At 39.9% G+C, this 20,577-nt stretch overlaps 1 protein-coding gene and 1 long non-coding RNA gene across 3 annotated transcripts in view; one reads left to right on the top strand and one right to left on the bottom strand.

Moving 5' to 3' along the window:
• dclk1a (doublecortin-like kinase 1a) overlaps positions 1-20,577 on the top strand; it is a 318,233-nt gene that overhangs the window by 222,522 nt on the left and 75,134 nt on the right. For both annotated transcript variants that reach the window (XM_048597930.1, XM_048597931.1), the window contains 2 exons: positions 1,894-1,988; positions 18,586-18,673. In XM_048597930.1, coding sequence (XP_048453887.1) covers positions 1,894-1,988; positions 18,586-18,673 — 183 coding nt within the window. The remainder of the gene's footprint in view (positions 1-1,893; positions 1,989-18,585; positions 18,674-20,577) is intronic.
• Positions 1,875-17,079, bottom strand: LOC125483308. Its single transcript, XR_007262260.1, has 3 exons — positions 16,967-17,079; positions 5,080-5,184; positions 1,875-1,973 (listed from the first exon to the last, which is right to left on the bottom strand). It is a non-coding gene; the product is annotated as an uncharacterized LOC125483308 (long non-coding RNA).

Below are 20,577 nucleotides of genomic sequence, written 5' to 3' on the forward strand. Positions count from 1 at the left end.
CTGATTAGATGACAACTGGAGTAATGCCAATACTGGGTCCCACACTTGATGAAAGATATGAGGGTCAAAGAGTGTGCAGTGAAAATTTACTTGAATGATCCAGGAATAAGGGATACCAACTGCAAGTTTAGGTTGAGGGAAATAGTTGCATAGAGGTCATGTCATTGGAGAATAATCTAAAGTCTTAGGTGAATGATGTGCCACTGACCAGCAACTGATGGAATTCAAGTTCAGTTAATACGCCTGGAATATGGAGCTTCTCTCTGTAATGATGACCATGAAAATTTCATTAATTGTCATAAAAACATGTCTGGTTCACTAATGTGCTTTAGGGAAGGAAATTTGTCAACCCTATTTAATCCAGCCAACCTGCAACTCCAGACCCATGGCGTAGTTGTCCACTGAAATAGCCTAGCCAGCTTCTCAGTTCAATGGCATTTTAGGCAACAAATACTGTCCTTATCAGCAGTGTGGGCACCCTTCGAGAGAGTAAAGAGAAGAAAGATATGGTTGCTGTCCTTGGAGCAAGGGAGATGGTGGGGAAATCAGATTAACAAAGAAAAGTTGTTCCTGTTGGCTGATTGAGCAAGAACTAAGGTCATAGATTTAAGGGTTTGGGTGAGAGATGCAGGGGAATGTGAGAAAGAACATTTTTACTGTGTATTGTAATATAATGGAGCTCACTGCCAGCCAGCATCGTGAATGTGGAGTTGATCAGTGATTTCAAAGGGGGACTGGATTGACACTTGAGGGCTAGGGGAATAAAATAGGGGAATGTAACTAATTAGATTACTTTACAGAGATCTGTTGTGTGCTCAATAGGCCGCATTCAATGCTGTAATGTACCCTGTACCAGGTTCTAGGAAATCTCTTCGAGAAAAGCTGCCACACTCCATCAATTTATCTTTTTCCAGATTCTCATCCAACTCTCTTCTGCTGGAGTTTTCTCCTACAACAGTCAACTCAATGGATTGTGTAATGTGTCAGTCTTTTATCAGAGGGTTTTTCTACCATAATAGTTATTCATTGACATTTCCTTGATTATTTTTCCATTATTAAATATTTGAGGCAAAAAGTCACCTTATAGCGAAAGAAAAATGAAGTTTTTGGAGCTCTGTGAACACAAAAACATAACCGGAAGTAGGAATAGGCAGTTCAGCCCCTCATGCCTGTTCCACCATATAAAATGATCGTGGCTGATTTCACCTCAGCCTCAACTCCACTTTCCATGCCCACTCTCAACCCATTGCTAATTAAAAATCTATCTCCTCCTTAAATTTACTCAATGTCCCAGCATCCACTGCACACCTGGGTAGTGAATTCCACAAACTCGCAATGCTTCGAAGGAAGTAATTTAATGAACAGCAGTGATTCAAAAAAGCAGCTCATTACCAAATTCTCAAATGCAGTTATGTAGCAGTAATAAACACTGGCCCAGTCAGCAAAGCCCACATTCCCTGAATTAATATGAGAAAAAGCTATGTACTTGAACTTCTGCACTAAGTGAGCCAGTGAAGTGGAAGGGAGGTATTTCCCTAGAAACAAGGCAGAAAATCACAAAGGAAGCTTGGATCCAAGAAAGTTCCATTCATCTTTTCATGCCTTCCCACGTATCAACTCTGGAAAAATACAAGCCATCTGCACCCTCTGAGCCAAAGAAAATGGTTATGGACTGAGGAATCTGAATTTGAGTCCAATAAATAGTAGCAAAAAAAGTATACAAAAAGCTTAAGAAAGCAACAACTAAGTTATTTAGAATTTCACAGAATCAGAGGAATGTCCACACTTCTCAATTGTCACTTGTACTGAGAATCATATTACTCAGACCGCAAAGCCTGTCTAAGTGCATAGATTGTTAAATAATTGTGACCTTACTCATATTTCTTCTTTTAGTGAATGGAACTGCTGGTAGCCAACTTTCTACTCCACGTTCCACCAAGACACCAAGCCCGTCACCAACCAGCCCAGGCAGCCTACGCAAACAGAAGGTGAGATGTTGTAATTATATAAAGAAAGGCTTAACTGGTCAAAGCAATTAATCATCAAAAAGATAACAATACTGAAGAAAAATGCCAGATTTTTCGGATGAGTTTATTAATTGCAAGTGAACTGCTCTTGGTGAGAAAAAAAAACAGCCTTTCATATACTTGTGTATTAAAAGCACACTGACATTTGTGTCAAATGAAAAGCAAAATCAGTCTGTTATAGAGAAAGCACCTTTGTAGATGTATATCATAAAGAAAACTTAAATCTGTCAGCCATGAGTACAACAATGCAAATTGTTTAAACTAAAAAGAATAGCCTTTGGAGACCAGTATTTGGTGTAATGATTTTAATTGCAATCTTTATTGATTATTGATGCAACTTATAAATATAAATGCTTTTGGAGTTGTAACCAGCTGAATCAAACAAATAGAAATATTTGGTACAAGCTTAATTTGATCTTTTTACCTAAAGCAAAAATCATAATGCATCCTTTTGATATATCTGCCTTTTGTCATTGTTCTGCTATGTTACGTGGCAACAAGCTCAACTGCACTATGACACTCCTTTTTCCATCTTCTAAAACATGAATGAATGTAAAACAATATTTATGCATACCCGGCTGAGAGATCATTGCAATAATTTCTGAAATAGACAACATTTTATTTTGAAAGGGAAAAACTCATTTTTTAATTTCCTTAATTTTGTGGATACAATTATTTATTATTCTATACTAAACTTTACTGCATTTGTATCTATTTTAACTGATTTAAAAAAAAACGGTTCTGATGCTGCAAAGACCTGTTCTGCCAATTTTATCAGGTACTATCATGAAACAAATAAAGTTCTTATTGAAGGCTGTTAAAGGTGTAGAAGAGGTTCGACAATGCAGTTTGACAATTTCTAATTTAGCAGTTAAAAGTCTTCTCTTTGCTAATCCTTACAAAGCAGAAGAGATGGGACTTGTTGGCACTTAAAATAATGAAGATCACTTATAGCCTGATCCAGTGCCGTAGTGTTTGGCTGGCAAACTAATGTTGAGTCTGCAGGCTGAGGTATTCAGCTGCCCAGCTCCATAGCTGACTAATGGGTCTCTTAGCAGTTTATTTCACTGATTTACATGTTACTGTTGTGAAATATTTCCTCATACACTGTTTACTGTTTTAATTAAAGCTGTACAGTAAGCGTTAATAGAATGTGACACTTTATTTCACACAATACGACTGGAAAAAAAATAATTTAAAATGTCTAAGCAATTGATATAGCCCTTCATTTCACAGTGTCTGTACCTCCGCCTCTCTACAGATGATTCAGATTCTGTGGGAGACTCAATATAGAGAGACAATGCAGCAAAATGTCAGGTATTTGCTATGTAGAGTAGAACATTTAACTATTGTTGTACTTCAGCATTTTCAGTTCTTTCCCTAATTGTTACTGAAAATGGTTTGAAACTGGAAAAAGGGATGACATTTATTGTTCAACCTATTATCCATATTTCTTTCAATAAGGCAATGACCACATAATATGGAAGTAGTCGATATCAATACAAGTGACCATGAAGCTGGTGAATTGTTGTAAATACTGTTGTGAATATTTAGTTAATGGTTCAGGAAATAAATTCTAGAATATACCTCAGTTTTTTTTTGTTTACAAATATAATTTGCAGTTCTAAAAATTAAAGTTTTAATTGTAGAACAAGGATAAATGCAATAACACAAATCTGGACCCTCTTACACTTTTAAGGTTACAGTCATGCTTCCTAAACAGGTGGATTTAGATAGCTAAAGAACTTGAGACATAATGTATGTGGATATAAAGAAAAAAAAGAGACATAATGCATACTGTGCTTGTGAGTAATAGAATCCAGAGAGATGTATTCATTTTAGAACTTCCAGCAAAATGAGATGAAAAACATTCAAAGAACCCTTCAACAGAATAAAGAAGAAATTGTAAATAGAGAGCATTTAATTAAAAGATCTGGCTTAATATGAAACCAGATTGACAACGACCTGCCATTTGTATGGCTCAGCAAGCCTGTTAGTGGTACCAATCAGATGCTGCAGATATTAAAGGAATCCATCACTGCTGCCTTCTTAGCCAGGGATGGGCAATATCTGTAGCCTTGGCAAGAAAGCCTATTCCAAGAATTAATTAAAGCTGATTTTTTAAAACCATTCATAGGGTGTCAGTTATTGCTGCCTTTGTTGTCCACACTGGTTGTCCTTGAAAAGGTGCTGGGAAGCTACCTTCTTGAACTACTGCTGCCTTTGTGATGTAAATGCTGTCATGGTGCTGTTGGCGAGGATATTCCAGGATGTTGACCCAACAACAGGGAAGGAATGGCAATACAGTTCCAGTTTAGAATGGGAAGTGGCTTGGAGAGGAACTTGCAGATACCATGTGTTACCATGCATTGTCTGACCTTGTCCTTATAGGTGGCCAAGGCAAGGTTTGGAAAATGCTATCAAAGGAACTTGAGTGAGTGACTTCAGTTGATCTGCAGATTGGTACACACTGTTGTCATGTGCATTGGTGAACGGAATAAACGTGGATGTGGTGCCAGTCAAGCAGTCTGTTTTGTCTTGGATGATGTCTAGCTCATTATGTGTTGTTGGAGCTGTATTTTTTCAGGCAAGGAAAGAATATTCCATTGCACTCTTGACTTTCACTTTGTAAATGTTGGACAAGCTTTGGGAAGACTACAACACAAAGGGCTCCTAGTTTGTGCACTTGATTCTACAGATACTTATGTGACCAGTATTCATGCACAAGGACAAATCTTACTATCACCAATTCTCAAACTTTGATTCAAATGGTGAGATTTTACCAGCCCATTGAGTGATTGGCTAGGTTGTGGGTTCGAGGAGACACTGCAGAAGGACTCACCAGTGAATGCCAACTGCTGGATCATTTAGCTAGTGGTAGGATGGGAAGAAATTTGACTGTTCTCCAGCTGAGACGGGTAACCTGGTAAGTGGCCAATTAAGTTGGTGTAAAGGTACATTTTCCGGACTGCAAATTGCATGGAGACAACCTCCTGTCCTTGCATTCTGGTCCCAGGAGGACCCCCCCAATTGCAATAACAATGTTTCTTACCTCCCCTCCAAAAGCTTCTCAAAATGAAGTGTCTCATGTTCTACTTGCAGACTGAGTAGCAACCACCTCTCCTGGAGCTTCCAAGGCTGCAAAGCTGCTGGCCCTCTGATTGAGAGATTGATACACAATAATTAGCATTTATCACTTTGTTGTAAAGGCACTTAAACTTGAAACAACTCGACATAACTATTGCACAAATGCACCAACTTTGTGGTGTGGGGCAGACAAAAAAAGTACAAGAGCAAGGAGGTAATGTTGAATTTGTGTAAGATGCTGGTTAGACTTCGGCTGGATTATTGTAGGTGCCACGTTATAGGAAGGACTGAACACATTGCAGAGAGTGCAGAAGTAATTTACAAGATTGGATCCAAGATTCAGAAACTATCAGGGTAGATTGAAGAAGTCAACACTGTTCTCCTTGGAGAGAAGAAGGCTTAGAGGAGATCTGATGGAGGCTTTAAAAATCATGAGTGAACTGGATAGAGACGGAGAAATTATTCCGCTTGTTAAAAGAACAAGAATGAGGGCAAAGATTTAAAGTGATTTGACAAATAAGGAACAGCAGTATGAGAAAAAACATTTTCACACAGTGAGTGACGAGAATATGGAATGCACTTTTTAATGTGTGGTGGAAGCGTATTAAATATAAACAATCAAGAGGGCATTGGATGACTATTTTGGATAAACATGCTGTTGAAGGGTGTGGACAAAAAACAGGAGATTGGCGCTAGACAGTAATGCTCATTTGAAGATCAAGGCACAATGGGCCAAATGGCCTTCTTTTTTGCCATAACACTGTGGTTCTGTGACAAAGTGTTGTTTTCATTAGATAATGGTAGAATGGCGCAGTTCTGACACCTTTTTAAGATTGGCATTTAAAAACACATCTACTCCTTGTTTTAATTCACTGGACCATGTGTTCATCAAAAATAACAAACCCCATTCACCTCTCAGGCATTTTGAGATGAAAATCTGTTCCAAAGTAATTCTATACTATTAAATAAGAACTATGTTTATATTTTCACAAAGTTGCTGGAAAAGCCCAGCAGTTGCGGTAACATCAGTTCTGATGAAGGGTCACCGGACCTGAAATGTTAATTCTGTTTTTTTCCTTCACAGATGCTACCAGACCTGCTGAGCTTTTCCAGCAACTTTGCTTTTGTTCCTGATTTACAGTATCCACAGTTCTTTCAGTTTTTATATTTTCAAACTGCATTGAAGATCTTCAGTGGTTTTGATTCCATTTTTCTTATGGTGAGAGAGCTGAAGCTAGCTGTGCACAGAGGTCTTCTGTTCCAAATTACCCAATCAAGTTTGAAATACTAAAGAAATCCATAAACATAATAGTGTGTTTTTCAATTAATAACCATTAGTAGATGGATATGCATTTTTGGTGTGTTGTAATTGGCTGCTCAGTGGCTGATGATCCCCAGTAGACATGTAAATTCTCCACATAAAATTTGATTTGAAAACAGTACTGCGAGTATGATGTCTGGTGCAGTCTCCTTCTGGTCCAATTATGGAATAAGGAGCAGAATTTGATTAAAGCAATTGCATTTGATCAGTTTTGAATTCCCTATTCCAGCACAGAATCTATTGTGGACTCCACTTTAACCACATTATGCAACATTCTGACAATATAATGTTTACCTCTGGGCCTACAGTACTAATACAATAAGCTGACAGAATTGCATACAAAATTGACACTTTGTGTTTTATCTTCTTCCTTCAACCTATCTTTTCTTTTAATATTTGTTTGATGTATACTATGTAAATAATCAGGAGTTGCAGCACTCCTGTTTTCTTTTCTAGAACAAACCTGGCTTTCTAGGGACCTTGACAAATACCACTGTGTCCACGAAAATTTGTGTGAGGAATTGTAGGTATTTTATCTTTTCTCCTAGAATATAGACAATGTGTCAATCACTGTCTGTTCTTCATTACCCTGAGAAAATGCTGTTGGGGTTTCTCTTTCAACCACTGGATACTGTGCAATGACGGAGTTTCCGCATTGCTGGTGCATAAGAAGTGTCAGGATATTATTGTAATCCAGTAAGATGTATTAGCATGTTTGGTTGATGGTGCTGGAGTTCACAGTAGATTCTGTGCTAGAATAAGGAATTCAAAATTAATCAAATGCAATTGCCTGTGGTGGTCACCTAAGAAGAAATTGCTATTGTTTGAATTGCTACAGCACTTTCAGTAGATCATCTCATTGATGTTGTATTACAAAACTAAACTTCCCTGTTTTGTTAAGTGCACATATATATCATTTTTTGCAATTTTGTTTATGTAATCATTGTTATTAATGGAAAGGTGAACATTTATTTCATATCCTTAACTGCCTTTGCAAAGCTGTGAAGGCACTGTGCCATAAGATATGGAGTTCAGGATTTTGATCCAATCACATTATACAAGTGGACGTATAGTTCTAAGACAGGATAGTGTGCGGCTTGGAGGGGAAATTGTGAGCAGTGGTGGTTCCATGAACCTACTTTCCTTATTCCTCATGGTGGTACATTAGTGGAGATTGGTTAGCTAAGTTGGCTGGATGGCTGATTTGCAATGTAAAGTCACACAATAGCACAAGTTCAATTCCCACGCTAGTTGTGGTTACCATGAAGAAGGTCCTGCCTTCTCATTGAGGCATGGTGATCCTTCAGTTAACCTCACCACCAGTCATCTTGCCCCAGTGAGAAAGCAGCCCTATGGCCCTCTCAGACTATGGTGACTTGTGGTAGCATAGATCACATATTATGGAGCTGCTATGGAGCAGCTTGTTGATGGTATATACTGTAGCCACAGTGCATGAGTAGTGGAGGGAGTGAACATTTAATCTGATGGATGGACTGTCAATCAGAAGGAAAGATTTGCACCTGTACAGCACACTTTGTAACCAGTGGATGTCTCACATTGCTTTAATTAAATTCAAGCAGGCTGCTTCATCCTGGATGGTTTTGTGTTCCTTGAGTATTGTTGGAATGCCACTCATCCAGGCATATAGACAGTACTACATTATGTAGAACCCCAGGAAATAGGAGAAGGCCTTTCAAGCCCGCCCTGCCATTCAATTTGATTATAGCTGAAAATCCTACTCAATACCCTATTCCCATTTTATCCCAATACCCTTTCATCATTTAACTACATCTAAATCCTTCTTGAAAATACTCAATATTTTGGCCTCAACTGCTTTTTGTGGCAGAGAATTCCAAAGGCTCACCACTCTCTGGGTGAAAAAGTTTCTACTCATCTCAGTCCCAAATGGCCTACTATCTATCATTAGACTGTGACCCCTGGATCTACACTCCCCTATCATCGGGAACATCCATCCTGTCTAGTCCTTTTAGAATTTTATAGGTTTTATGAGATCTCCCCTCATTCAATAAACTCCAGTGAATATAGTCTTGGCCAATCCAGTGTCTCTTCCATTCCGGGAATCAGTCTGGTAAATTACGTTCCTGACTTGTGCCCTATAAGTGGTGGAAAGATTTTGGGAAGTCAGGAGGTAGCTCAGTTGATACAGAATGTCAAGAATCTTATCTGTCCTAATATTTATGTGGCTTTTCCAGTAAGTTTTCAATCTTTTTGCACCAGTCTACAGAGCCACATGAAATATTTATAATACTTCTGCCATCATCATGATCAATGGCAATCACAAATCTCTGAATTGCTTTGATCGTTGTTGCCACTTACAGGATTGCGGATGGGCTCTAACGGATTATAGAATAGTGCCTGAGAGATTTGAAGCAATAAATATTAAATCATTCAGCAAGTTGCTGTATCAGAGATAACCAAGAAATTGCTATATTGATCACAAATTTAAGCAGGTATAGATTCATACCACCCCTTCTCATTACATAGTGAAGAATGGCTTCATTTTATAATACAATTTTAAATTTATGTTCTTCTTAAAATAATCCTAAAAACAGGGGTTTGTTTTAGTTTATCATTTTGTAAATGAAGGATTGCAATCCCACCAATGCCTTTTTTTAAACCAGTTGCAATGTACGGTTCATGCATAAATTTGGTTATAGTAATCAATCAGGAATGAAGACTGAGTTAAAGCTGTTATTTTATTAAATAACAAACTCAAAAGACCGAAGGGAACGTAGTTAAAAATGATCATTCAGTATCGTGAAGAACTCCATATAAATAATGTAGATCGTGGCTTGTGGCATTGCCTGCTCATGGAGAATTGAAGTAGTTTTGCACAATGTCACTAAAAGCAAGGCAATTCAAACATATTTCTTCACCCGTAATATCACATAAATACTTGAAATTCAAATAAATTTAAAATTCTGCAGATGCTGGAAATCGGAAATAAAAACAGGAAGTGCTGGAGAAATTCAGAGAGGTTGGTAGCATCTGCGAAGAGAGAAATAGAGCTAGCGTTTTGAGTCCAATAGCTTTTCTTTAGAACTGAAGCAGAGTCCAGTCACTGGACTTAAAACATATTTCTCTCTGCAAATGCTGCCAGACCTTTTGAGTTTTAACAGCATTTTCTGGTGTTCTTAGAACTTCTGAGCAGTTGAAGATAACAGACCATGAGTTTTATGGAAACCATAAATAAACTACTGTTCCATCTGACACCTTTGACATATAGCAGACATTGGCTGTATCATTTTGACTCACAACTACACAGCCATGACTAATTAGTATCCCAGTAAAGATCAAGAACAAAATTATGGCATTCATCATCTAATTGCCATTGCAGTAAATTCTAGGTTGTTACGCACAAGTGCTGCTCTGACAAGGAGGTACATTTGAATTATAGATCTGATTGAACGAAAACACTTCTGTGACAACTTATGACTATGCCAAATACGGTCAACTCAAACAGCAATCAATTATGCTCCAGTATTTAAATGACATCTCAGAAATGAATGTGCTCTTTCATATATGTAGCTATGTAAAATGGAATGAGTGCATATTAAAAACAAAAGTTTTGGATGAAAGGCTGGATTCTGTACGGGTGAGGTTACTCCTCAGAAACTGACTGCTACTTCAGGATGTTGGGCATTAATGCAAAAACCCTGTGGTATGTCACACAGGGCTTTAGCACACCACACTGTGAATGTACCCTCGAGCTAACAGTCATAAGAATTGTGAAGGCTTTCGTCTCTTCCATTCCTACGACACTATTTGAAACATTTTAAAAAGTTATACTTGTTATATATGGATCTGAGGATTGACATAAGCAGTATAGTAATGTTATATGGACTTGAGCTTAGGCCCCATTTCTAACACGTGGTCCTCCTCAACATTTTTGTAACAATTTACACCACATAAAATGTAGAAAAACCATTGGCAATAAATGACAAAAAAAACAACAAATTCCATTTTGGAGACTGGTGATGGCGATGGTTCCTCGGGCGGGTGCAGCTAGAGTCATGGCTGAATCTATGGTGATAGGGGATTCCCCTGTCAGTGGATCAGACAGGCATTTCTGTAGCGTTAAATGTGACTCCAGGATGGTGCGTTGCTTCCCTGGTACTAGGGTCAGGGGTGTCATGTAGCAGCTACATTACACTATTCAATTTAGGTACGAAGAGGGATGAGGTCCTAAAAGCAGGGAGTTAGGGAGGAAATTAAAAAGCAGGACCTCAAGATCAGTAATTGTAAGTTAGTGAGCATAAGAAGAGGAGTATTGATTGATGATTACATGGCTGGAGATCCGGTGATAAGGAGGGAATCAGGTTTCTGAGGATTTGGCCCCAGTTCTGGGGCAGGTGAGAAGTGAACAGGTTATACTTTAATGAGACTGTAACTGATATCCTCACAGGGATTTCTGCCAGTGCTTTAAGGGTTTGTTTAAGCAAGCTTGTTAGGGGATGGGAACCTGAGGGGTAACCAAATTGGAGGGAAGTTAAGCTGGTAACTGGAATTAGATAAGATTCTAGAGATTTGAGAAGACTGGAGAAATAAAGCGACACATCAAGTATATTTTGAAAGTGGAATTATCTCAAAAAGACAAAGTTAACGACATTGTATCTAAGTGCAGCTGTAATAACTACTGGAACTGCTGAGCCTGGGCCATGACAAGTTCTGGAACACAAGTTTTCAGTACTATTGCTAGAATGTTGTCGAAGCCAAAGCCTTTTCAATATCTAGTGCCTCCAACTGTTGCTTGATATAACATGGAGTGAATTGAATTTGGTGAAGACTGGCATTTGTGATGCTGGTGACCTCTGGAGGAGGCCAAAATGGATCATCCACTTGACACTTTTGGCTGAAGACTGTTGTGAATGCTTCAGCCTTATCTTTTGCAGTGATGTGTTGAGCTTTCCCATTAATGAGAATGGGGATATAATACTGCAGCACATAGTATAAATCAAAAGATGAGAGAAGCTTGTAACATAGGCAAACAGTTATCATGGGCGACTTCAATCTGCACAGGCTCAGTAAGCCAATGAGCATTAGAGCTGTGGAGGACAAGTTTCTGTGTTAAGGATGGTTTCTAGAGGAATGTTTTGAAGAGCCAACCAGAAGACATGCTGTTTACATTGAATATTATGTAATGAAAGAGTTAATTAATAATCTTCTTGTTAGGGATGAATGTCTTCAGTAAGATAGACTTTTACACTACATTTGAAAGTCAAGTAGTTCAATCTGAAGCAAGGGTGTTTATTTCAATTAAGGGAAATTATGAAGGTAAAAGATATAAATTAGCTGAGGTGGAAAGAGAAAATGTATAAGGCATCACTATATATAGGCAATACATAGTTTTTAATGAACTATTACATACATTTTGGTACAACAAACAGGGCTAGGACTTATACAATTAATGGTAGGGCCTTGGGTAGTGTTGTAGAACAGAGGGACCGAGGCATCAGGTACATAATTCTTTGAAGTTTGCATCACATATAGACAGGATGGATAGGCTGGGACTTCTTTCACTGCAGCGTAAGATGTTGAGAGGTGACCTCATAAAGGTTTATAAAATCCTGAGGGTAATAGATAGGGCTAATGGTAGGCGTCTTTTCCCTGAGAAGGGAAATCTCAAGACTAGGGAGTATATTTTTAAAGTGAGAGGTGAGAGATTTAAAATTTTAAAAAGACATGAGAGATAATTTTTTTTTACACAGAGGGTGATTCGTGTGCGGAACAGACTTCTTGAGAAAGTGGTGGATGTGGGCACAGTTATAATGTTTAAGAGACACTTAGATAAGTACAGGAATAGGAAAGGCTTGGAAGGATATGGCCAGGAGCAGGGAGGTAGGAATAGTTTAGTTTGGGATTATGTTCGGCATGGACTGGTTGGACCGAAGCATCTGTGTCTGTGCTGTATGACTCTTATGGCTAAATTGCTATGACTTAGAGCATCTATACATTCCATTTTTAGCACAGAAACTCAAAAAGGTTATTCAACTGTGATTTTTAAAAAAAGGAAGTTTAGAGTTTATAGAATTTTTATTTTAAGAAGTTTACAAAATTGCCAGAAATAACAGTGATTCTGAGGTTTGGGAAGTTTTTAAGAACACAATAGAGGAAGACAAAGAAATCGCTAAGGAAAAGGAGAATAGAATTATGAATGCAATCGAGCAAAAAAAAGCCTATAAATGAACTATAAAACTTTCTGTAGCTACATATAAAGGAAATGTTCGGCTAAAATAAATATAGATCCATTAAAGACAGAGTCAGGGAAATTTATAATCAAGGATAGAGAAATGGCAAAGAAGATAAATAATTATTTTGCTTCTGTTTCATTGAGGAAGCAACTAGAGCTCTCTCAGAAGTAACGATCCAAGTGGCTAGGGAGAATGAAGAGTTGCAGGAAATTAGTGGTCATAAGAACCTAGAACACAGAACAGTACAGCACAGTACAGGCCCTTCGGCCCACGATGTTGTACTAAACTTTTACCCTAAACCCAAGGTCTATCTAACCTCCACCCCTACCTTATACTATCATCCATATGCCTATCTAATAGCTGCTTAAATGCCCCTAATGAGGCTGACCTTCTACCCTCTCCGGCAATGCATTCCACGCCCCTACCACTCTCTGAGTAAAGAACCTACCTCTGACATCTCCCCTATATCTACCTCCACTCACTTTAAAACTATGCCCCCTCGTAATAGCTACCTCCACCCTTGGAAAAAGTCTCTGGCTGTCCACTCTATCTATACTTCTGATCATTTTGTACGCCTCTATCAAGTCACCTCTCATACTTCGTCGTTCTAAAGAGAAAAACCCTAGCTGTCTCAACCTTTCCTCGTAAGACCTTCCCTCCATTCTAGGCAACATCCTGGTAAATCTCCTCTGCACCTTTTCCAACGCTTCCACATCTTTCCTGTAATGAGGCGACCAGAACTGGACACAATACTCCAGATGTGGCTGAACCAGGGTTTTGTATAGCTCGAGCATAACTTCACTGCTCTTGAACTCAATCCCTCTATTAATGAAAGCTAACGCACCATACACCTTCTTAACAACTCTATCCATCTGGGTAGCAGCTTTCAGGGAACTGTGGACATGAACCCCAAGATCCCTCTGCTCTTCCACACTGCCAAGAATCTTTCTGTTAACCCTGTATTCTGCTTTCAAGTTTGTCCTTCCAAAATGAATCATCTCATACTTTTCAGGGTTAAATTCCATCTGCCACTTCTCAGCCCAGCTCTGCATCCTATCAATGTCCCTTTGTAACCCAGAACAGCCCCCCGCACTACCCACAACTCGACCCATCTTCATATTGCTCATGAACTTCCTAATCTACCATTCCACTCCTACATCCAAATCATTAACAAAAATCACAAATAGAAGAGGACCCAGAACAGATCCTTGTGGTACACCACTTGTAACTGAGCACCATGTTGAATATTTTCCGTCCACTACCACCCTTTGTCTTCTAAGGGTCAGCCAATTCTGAATCTAATCTGCCACATTTCCCCCTGTCCCATGCCTCCTTACTTTCTGCATGAGCCTACCACGGGGAACTTTATCAAACGCCTTACTTAAATCCACGTATACCACATCCACTGCTCTAGCTTCATCCACATGTTTGGTCACCTCTTCAAAGAAATCAGTAAGGTTTGTGAGGCATGATCTACTCCTCACAAATCCATGCTGACTATCACGAATCAAACTGTGTCTATCCAAGTGATCATAAATCCTATCTTTCAGAGCTCTTTCCAATAATTTGCCCACCACTGAAGTAAGACTAACTGGCCTGTAATTTCCGGGGTTATCCCTATTCATTTTTTGAACAAGGGAATGACGTTTGCCACTCTCCAATCTTCCGGCACTATTCCCATGGACAGTGACGGCGAAAGGATCATCGCCAAAGGCCCTGCGATCTCTTCCTTGGCTTCCCATAAAATCCTTGGAAAAATCCCATCAGGCCCGGGGGACTTGTGTATCTTCAAGTTCCTCAAAATTCCTAGTACATCTTGCTTACTAACATCCACCTCCTCTAACCTACCAGCCTGTTTCACACTGTCCTCCCCTACAACTAGGTCCCTGTCAGTTGCGAATACCGAAGAAAAGTATTCATTAAGGACCTCTCTTATCTCTTTAGGCTCCGTGCACAAATTCCCTTTCCAATCCTTGATCGACCCTACCGTTCTCTGGTCATTCTCTTATTCTTCACATACATGTAAAAAGCCTTGGGGTTTTCCTTGAGCCTATCTGCCAAGGTTTTCTCATGCCCCCAATAGCTCCCTACGCCCTTTTCTCAGCTCCTTCCTGGCTTATCTGTATCCCTCTAGAGCCTTTTCCGATCCTTGTTTCCAAAACCTTATATAAGCATCCTTCTTCCTCTTAACTAGTCGTTCGACCTCTCTCGAGAACCAAAGCTCCCTTGCTCAACCGCATCTTCCCTGCCTGCTAGGGACAAACATATCGAGCACATGAAGTATGCATTCCTTAAACAATCTCCACATTTCTATAGTGCTCTTCCCTGACAGCGTCTGTTCCCATTTTACGTTACCCAGTTCTTGCCTAACAGAATTATAATTACCCTTCCCCCAATTATAAACCGTACACTGCTGTATGTACCTATCCTTTTCCATGACTATTGTAAAATTAACAGAGTTATGATCGCTACTGCCAAAATGCTCTCCTACCAACAGGTCTAACACTTGGTCTAGTTCATTGCCAAGCACCAAATCCAAAGTGGCCTCTCCTCGTGTTGGTCTATCTACATACTGTATCAGGAATACTTCCTGAATGCAATGGACAAAATCCGCTCCATCTAAACTATTACAACTAAAAAGTTTCCAGTCAAGATTTGGAAGGTTGAAGTCATCCATGACTACTGTGACTTCTGCATCTTTCTAGTATCTGCCTCCCAATCCGCTCCTCCACTTTTCTGCAACTATTAGGGGGTCTGTAAAAAGCCCCCAACAAAGTGACTGCTCCTTTCTTGTTCCTGACCTCAACCCAAACTGACTCAGTAGACATATCATTCTCGAACTGCCTTTCAGTAGCTGCTATACTAGCCCTGACTAGCAATGCCACTCTGCTGCCTCTTTTACCTCCCTCCCTGTTTCTTTTAAAGCATCTAAATCCTGGAACTTCCAACAACCATTCCTGTCTCTGAGTTACCCAAGTTTCTGTAATGGCCACAACATCGTAGTTCCAAGTACTGACCCATGCTCTAAGTTCATCCGCCTTATTTCTGATACTTCTAGCGTTGAAGTATACACACTTCAAACTATCCCTGTGTCCACAATTACGCTCCATCGATCACATTTCTTTATTAACAACCTCACTCCCTGCTGTGTCTGTTGGAAGGCTGAATACCTCATCCTCTGAATTACAAATCCGGTTCCCCACCCCCTGCCAAGCTAGTTTAAACCATCCCATATAGCTCAAGCAAACCTCTCTCCCAGGATATTTGTGCCCCTCCGGTTCAGGTGCAACCCGTCCTTCCTGTACAGGTCCCACCTTCCCCAGAATGTGCTCCAATTATCCACATAATGGAAGCCCTCTCTCCTACACCAGCCCTGTAGCCACGTGTTTAGCTGTACTCTCTCCGTATTTCTTACCTCGTTATCACGTGGCACTGGTAGTAATCCAGTGATAACTACCCTGTTTGTCCTGGACTTCAGCTTCCAACCTAAGTTCCTGCACTCATTTTTCACATTCTCAGTCCTTTTTCTACCTATGTCATTGTCACCGATGTCTACCGTGACTGTTGGTTGCTCACACTTCCCCTTAAGGATCTTGAAGGCACGATCCAAGACGTCACGGACCCTGGCACTTGGGAGGCAACATACCATCCGTCCGTCTTGTTCACTTTCACAGAACCGCCTGTCTGTGCCTCTAACTATTGAATCCCCCACTACAATTGCTCTCCTATTCTCCCCCCTTCCCTTCTGAGTCACAGAGCCAGACCCTGTACTAGAGACCTTGTCCCTGTGGCTTACCCCTGGTAAGTCGTCCCCCTCCAACAGCGTCCAAAACAGTATACTTATTGTTGAGGGGAACGACCACAGGGGATGCCTGCACTGACTGTTTCTTTCCCTTCCCTTTCCTTACTGTCACCCAACTGCCTTCGTTCTTAGGGGTAACTATGGCCCTGTAGCTCGTTTCTATCACCACCTCTGCCTCCCGAATGATCCTGTTGTCCATCCAGCTCCCAGCTCTGGTTCCCTAACGCGGTCATTGAGGAGCTGGAGCTGGAGCTGGGTGCACTTCCCACAGAGTCACTGCTGTTGACTGTTACCTCCCACATCCTGCACTGCCCTGACTGCCATCCCCTCTCAATTTAAACTTCCTCAAAAGATTAGTAAAAAGTAGAGATTAACTTACTTACCCTTTTATTCTTAGGTTAGAGGAGGTGGAAGGGTGGGAGACACCACTCTTGTGCTCTCACTCCCGGTCTCCTCCTCCTCCTCCGCCGCCAAAAATGAAGGCCCCGAAGCACTAACTGTAAGTTATTATACTCACCGCGTACCTTTCCAGCAGTCCCCTCGCACTCTCTCCTGGCTCAGAGGAAATCGTTGTGCTTATGGACGCTCCAGACAGTCTTTTTTTTGGTTAGAGGAGGAGGGTGGGGTGGGAGTCACTACACATGTAGTGTTTAGGGTTTAGCCACTGCCAGAATATATGATTTTACCTTCCCAGCAATCCCCTCGCGCTGTCTCCCGACTCCTGCCGCTGAACAAATGGAGGCCGCAGACTCACGAGGTCAGTCTTTTAAAATGAAAAGCTCACCTTCCTAGCAATCCCCTTGCGCTCTCTCCCGACTCCCGCTGCTGAACAAATGGACCATAAGAACATTTTACTGGAGAAATTAATGGTGCTTAGAATTGATAAATACCCAGGACCTGACAACTACATCCCAGAGTGTTGAAGGAAGTGGTTATAGGGACAGTTGATACATTGGGATTATCTTCCAAAATTCCATAGATTCTTGAATGATTCCTGTGGGTTGAAAGGTAGCAAATATGACCCCACTGTTTAAGAAGGAAACAAGAGAGAACACTGGCAGCTACATACATGTTAGCACAACTTCATAGGAAAAATGTTAGAATCTATTACAAAAGATGTGATAAACAGACACTTGGATAACAATGATCTGATTGGGCATAGTCAGCATGGATTTGTGAATGGGAAATCATGTAAATGAACTTGTTGAAGTTTTCTGAAGAATGTTTATTGAAGTTAACAAAATTGATAAAGGAAGGCCTTTGGAAATTGTAAATTTAGATTTTCAGTTCCCTTTTGATAAAATTTCACACATGAGGCTGGTTAAAAAGTTCAAACACATAGGAGGCATGAATTAATGGTTAGCTCACTGACAGAAAATAAAGAATAGGAATAAATGGGTCACCCTCATTTTGGCAGGCTGTGACTAGAAGGGTATCATTATGATCAATACTTGAACCCCAGTTGTTCAGAATATAGATCAAAGATGGGGAACCAAATGTAATGTTTCCATATTTGCAGATGACACAAAGCTAAGTGAGAATGTGTGTTGTATGGAAGATGTAAAGCTGCTTCAGGAAGATTTGGACAGTGAATGGGCAAGAAAATGGCAAACTGAATATAGCATGGAACATTATGATGTTATCCACTGTGTTAGATGGAATAATTCTGTAGGTGTTTCTTAAATGGTGTCTCTACATCCCAAGGACTGGAGGGTTCAAGAAGACAGCTCACCATCACCTTCTCCGGGCAATTAGATCTATGATTGTTGTTCTACAGTTCTGTTTTAGATTCTTTACTTACAACATAAAGTAATTGATTTAATTCATATCATAACCTAATTCAAAGTATGAGATTCTGTCTTTTGAGTATAAATACAGATGCTGTCAGTAATAAAGCATCTTTTGCTTTCAAAATAGTGATTAATTATTTTCCAATGATAATTTTTGGAAACTATACACAAATTATTTAATTTTACCAAAGTTGACCTTTTCTTTAGGATGGGAATATAGCTTCATAAAATAGCTGATTGATGTGTGTTGTCAGATAAATGCACTACAGGAGATAATGGAAGGTGCGCTTTCAGATGACTTTATTGCATTCACCCACTGCAAACACAATTCTTTTCTTTCTGCTAGAGCTCTCAGCATGGTGGATCCTCAATATCTTTGGCATCAACCAAAGTTTGCAGCTCCATGGATGAGAATGAAGGCCCCAGCTGTGAAGGTAAGGATCAAACCAGTAAAACAACATTGTTTTAACATTTCTGAAGAACGGTCTAGGCCCGAAACATCAGCCTTCCTGCTCCTCTGATGCTGCTTGGCCTGCTGTGTTCATCCAGCTCTACATCTTGTTATCTCTTGTTTTAACAAGTGCTGTTTTGATGTTGCTACATCTGCAGAGCTTCTTATTTCTCAATAATGCAAATTAATTGTCATCTTTGAACCTTGCAGTTCAGTCAGAGGGGAAACTGCATCAGAGGAAGATGAAAGAATGGGAGGTGGCAATGTTGACTTGATGTTGGGAAATCTAGAGTTGGGTTGAGGTGGGGATGAGGAAGATCGGATTCTGGAGCCAGTGAAGATCTTGGAGTGATATGAAGAGTCATGAGGGAGATTGGAGGCTTTGGCAAACATTTGGGTGACTTGAGGAGTAGATCTGCAGGGTCAGGTGGGGTTGCCCAGTCATAGGTAAAGCACATATATTGAATTAAACAGGTGAGTGGGGGAAGGCACTACCTTCTGATCCAGCAGTTTCTGCTTCCCCAAACCATCAGGTCTCCAGAAGCTTGGAAAACTTGACTTATAAATTGGTGGTTGTTTATAAGACACTGCCTCATCATAATATTTAAATTGCTTACCTACTCCCTGCAAGTGAGATTGTTAGTAATTGAGGAGTTTATAGGCTATTCAGCTCATTGAGTCTGTTCGGTCATTCTTTTTAATCATTCATGGGATGGCCTGGCCAGCGTTTATTGCCCATCCCTAATTGCCCAGAGGGCAGTTAAGAGTTAACCACTTTGCTCTGGGTCTAGCGTCACATGTACGCCAGACCAGTTAAGGATGGCAGTTTCTTGCCCTGAAGAGTAGAAGTGAATCAAATGGGGTATTCCATAAATCAATAATGGATTCGTAGTCATCATTAGATTCTTAATTCCAGACTTTTATTGAATTCAAATTCCACCATCTGCCATGGCGAGATTTGAATCTCGGTCCCCAGAACATTACTTTGGTCTCTGGATTAACAGACCAGCATTAATATCACTCAACCATTGCCTTCGCAATAAGATTGTGGCTGATCTGATGTGGCCTAAACTCCACTTTCCCACTTTTACACCCCCCGATATAAGTCTTGACTACGTTACTGATCAAAAATCTAACTCTGTCTTGAATATATTCAGTGGTGCTTCCTCCACTGCTTTATGGAAGAGAATTCCAATAATTGATAATCTTCTGAGTGAAAAAATCCTTCCATCTCTCGAATGGAATACCCCTTATTTTTAAACTGAATCTCCTAGTTCTAGATTGCACTATGAGGGAAACAGCATCTATCCTTCAAGACCTCTCAGAATTCAATTTTTAAATTCTTCTAGTTCTTCTCAACTTCAAAGAATATAGGCCCAACCCACTCAACCTTTCCTCACAAGACAATGCCTTCATCTCATTAATCAACATCATGAATATTCTTTGAATGCAAGTATACATCTCCTTAAGTAAGCAGATCAAGGCTGCACACAGTATTCTGGGTTGGTCTCACCAATGCACATTATAGTTGTAGTAAGACTTAACTACCTTTATACCACATCTATGTCATAATAAATGCCAAAATTCCATTTGTCTTCCTAATTGCTTGCTGTACCTACATGCTAACTTTTTGTGATTTATTTACAACACCTTCCATCTCAGCTTTCTGCAATATTTCTCCATTAAAGTAATATTCCATTTTCAATACTTCCTGCCAAAGTGAACGACCTCACATTTTCCTGTATCTACCAAATTTTTGCATGCATTTTTTATCTATATCCCCAGGCAGACTCATTGTTTCCTCTCCACAACTTACTGTCCTTATCTATCTTTGCAATATCAGTAAATCTGGCTACAATATGTCAGGCCCATTCATCAAATTATTTG

Source organism: Rhincodon typus, chromosome 6 (assembly GCF_021869965.1).
Source record: "Rhincodon typus isolate 14 chromosome 6, sRhiTyp1.1, whole genome shotgun sequence".
Taxonomy (NCBI): Eukaryota; Metazoa; Chordata; class Chondrichthyes; order Orectolobiformes; family Rhincodontidae; genus Rhincodon; species Rhincodon typus.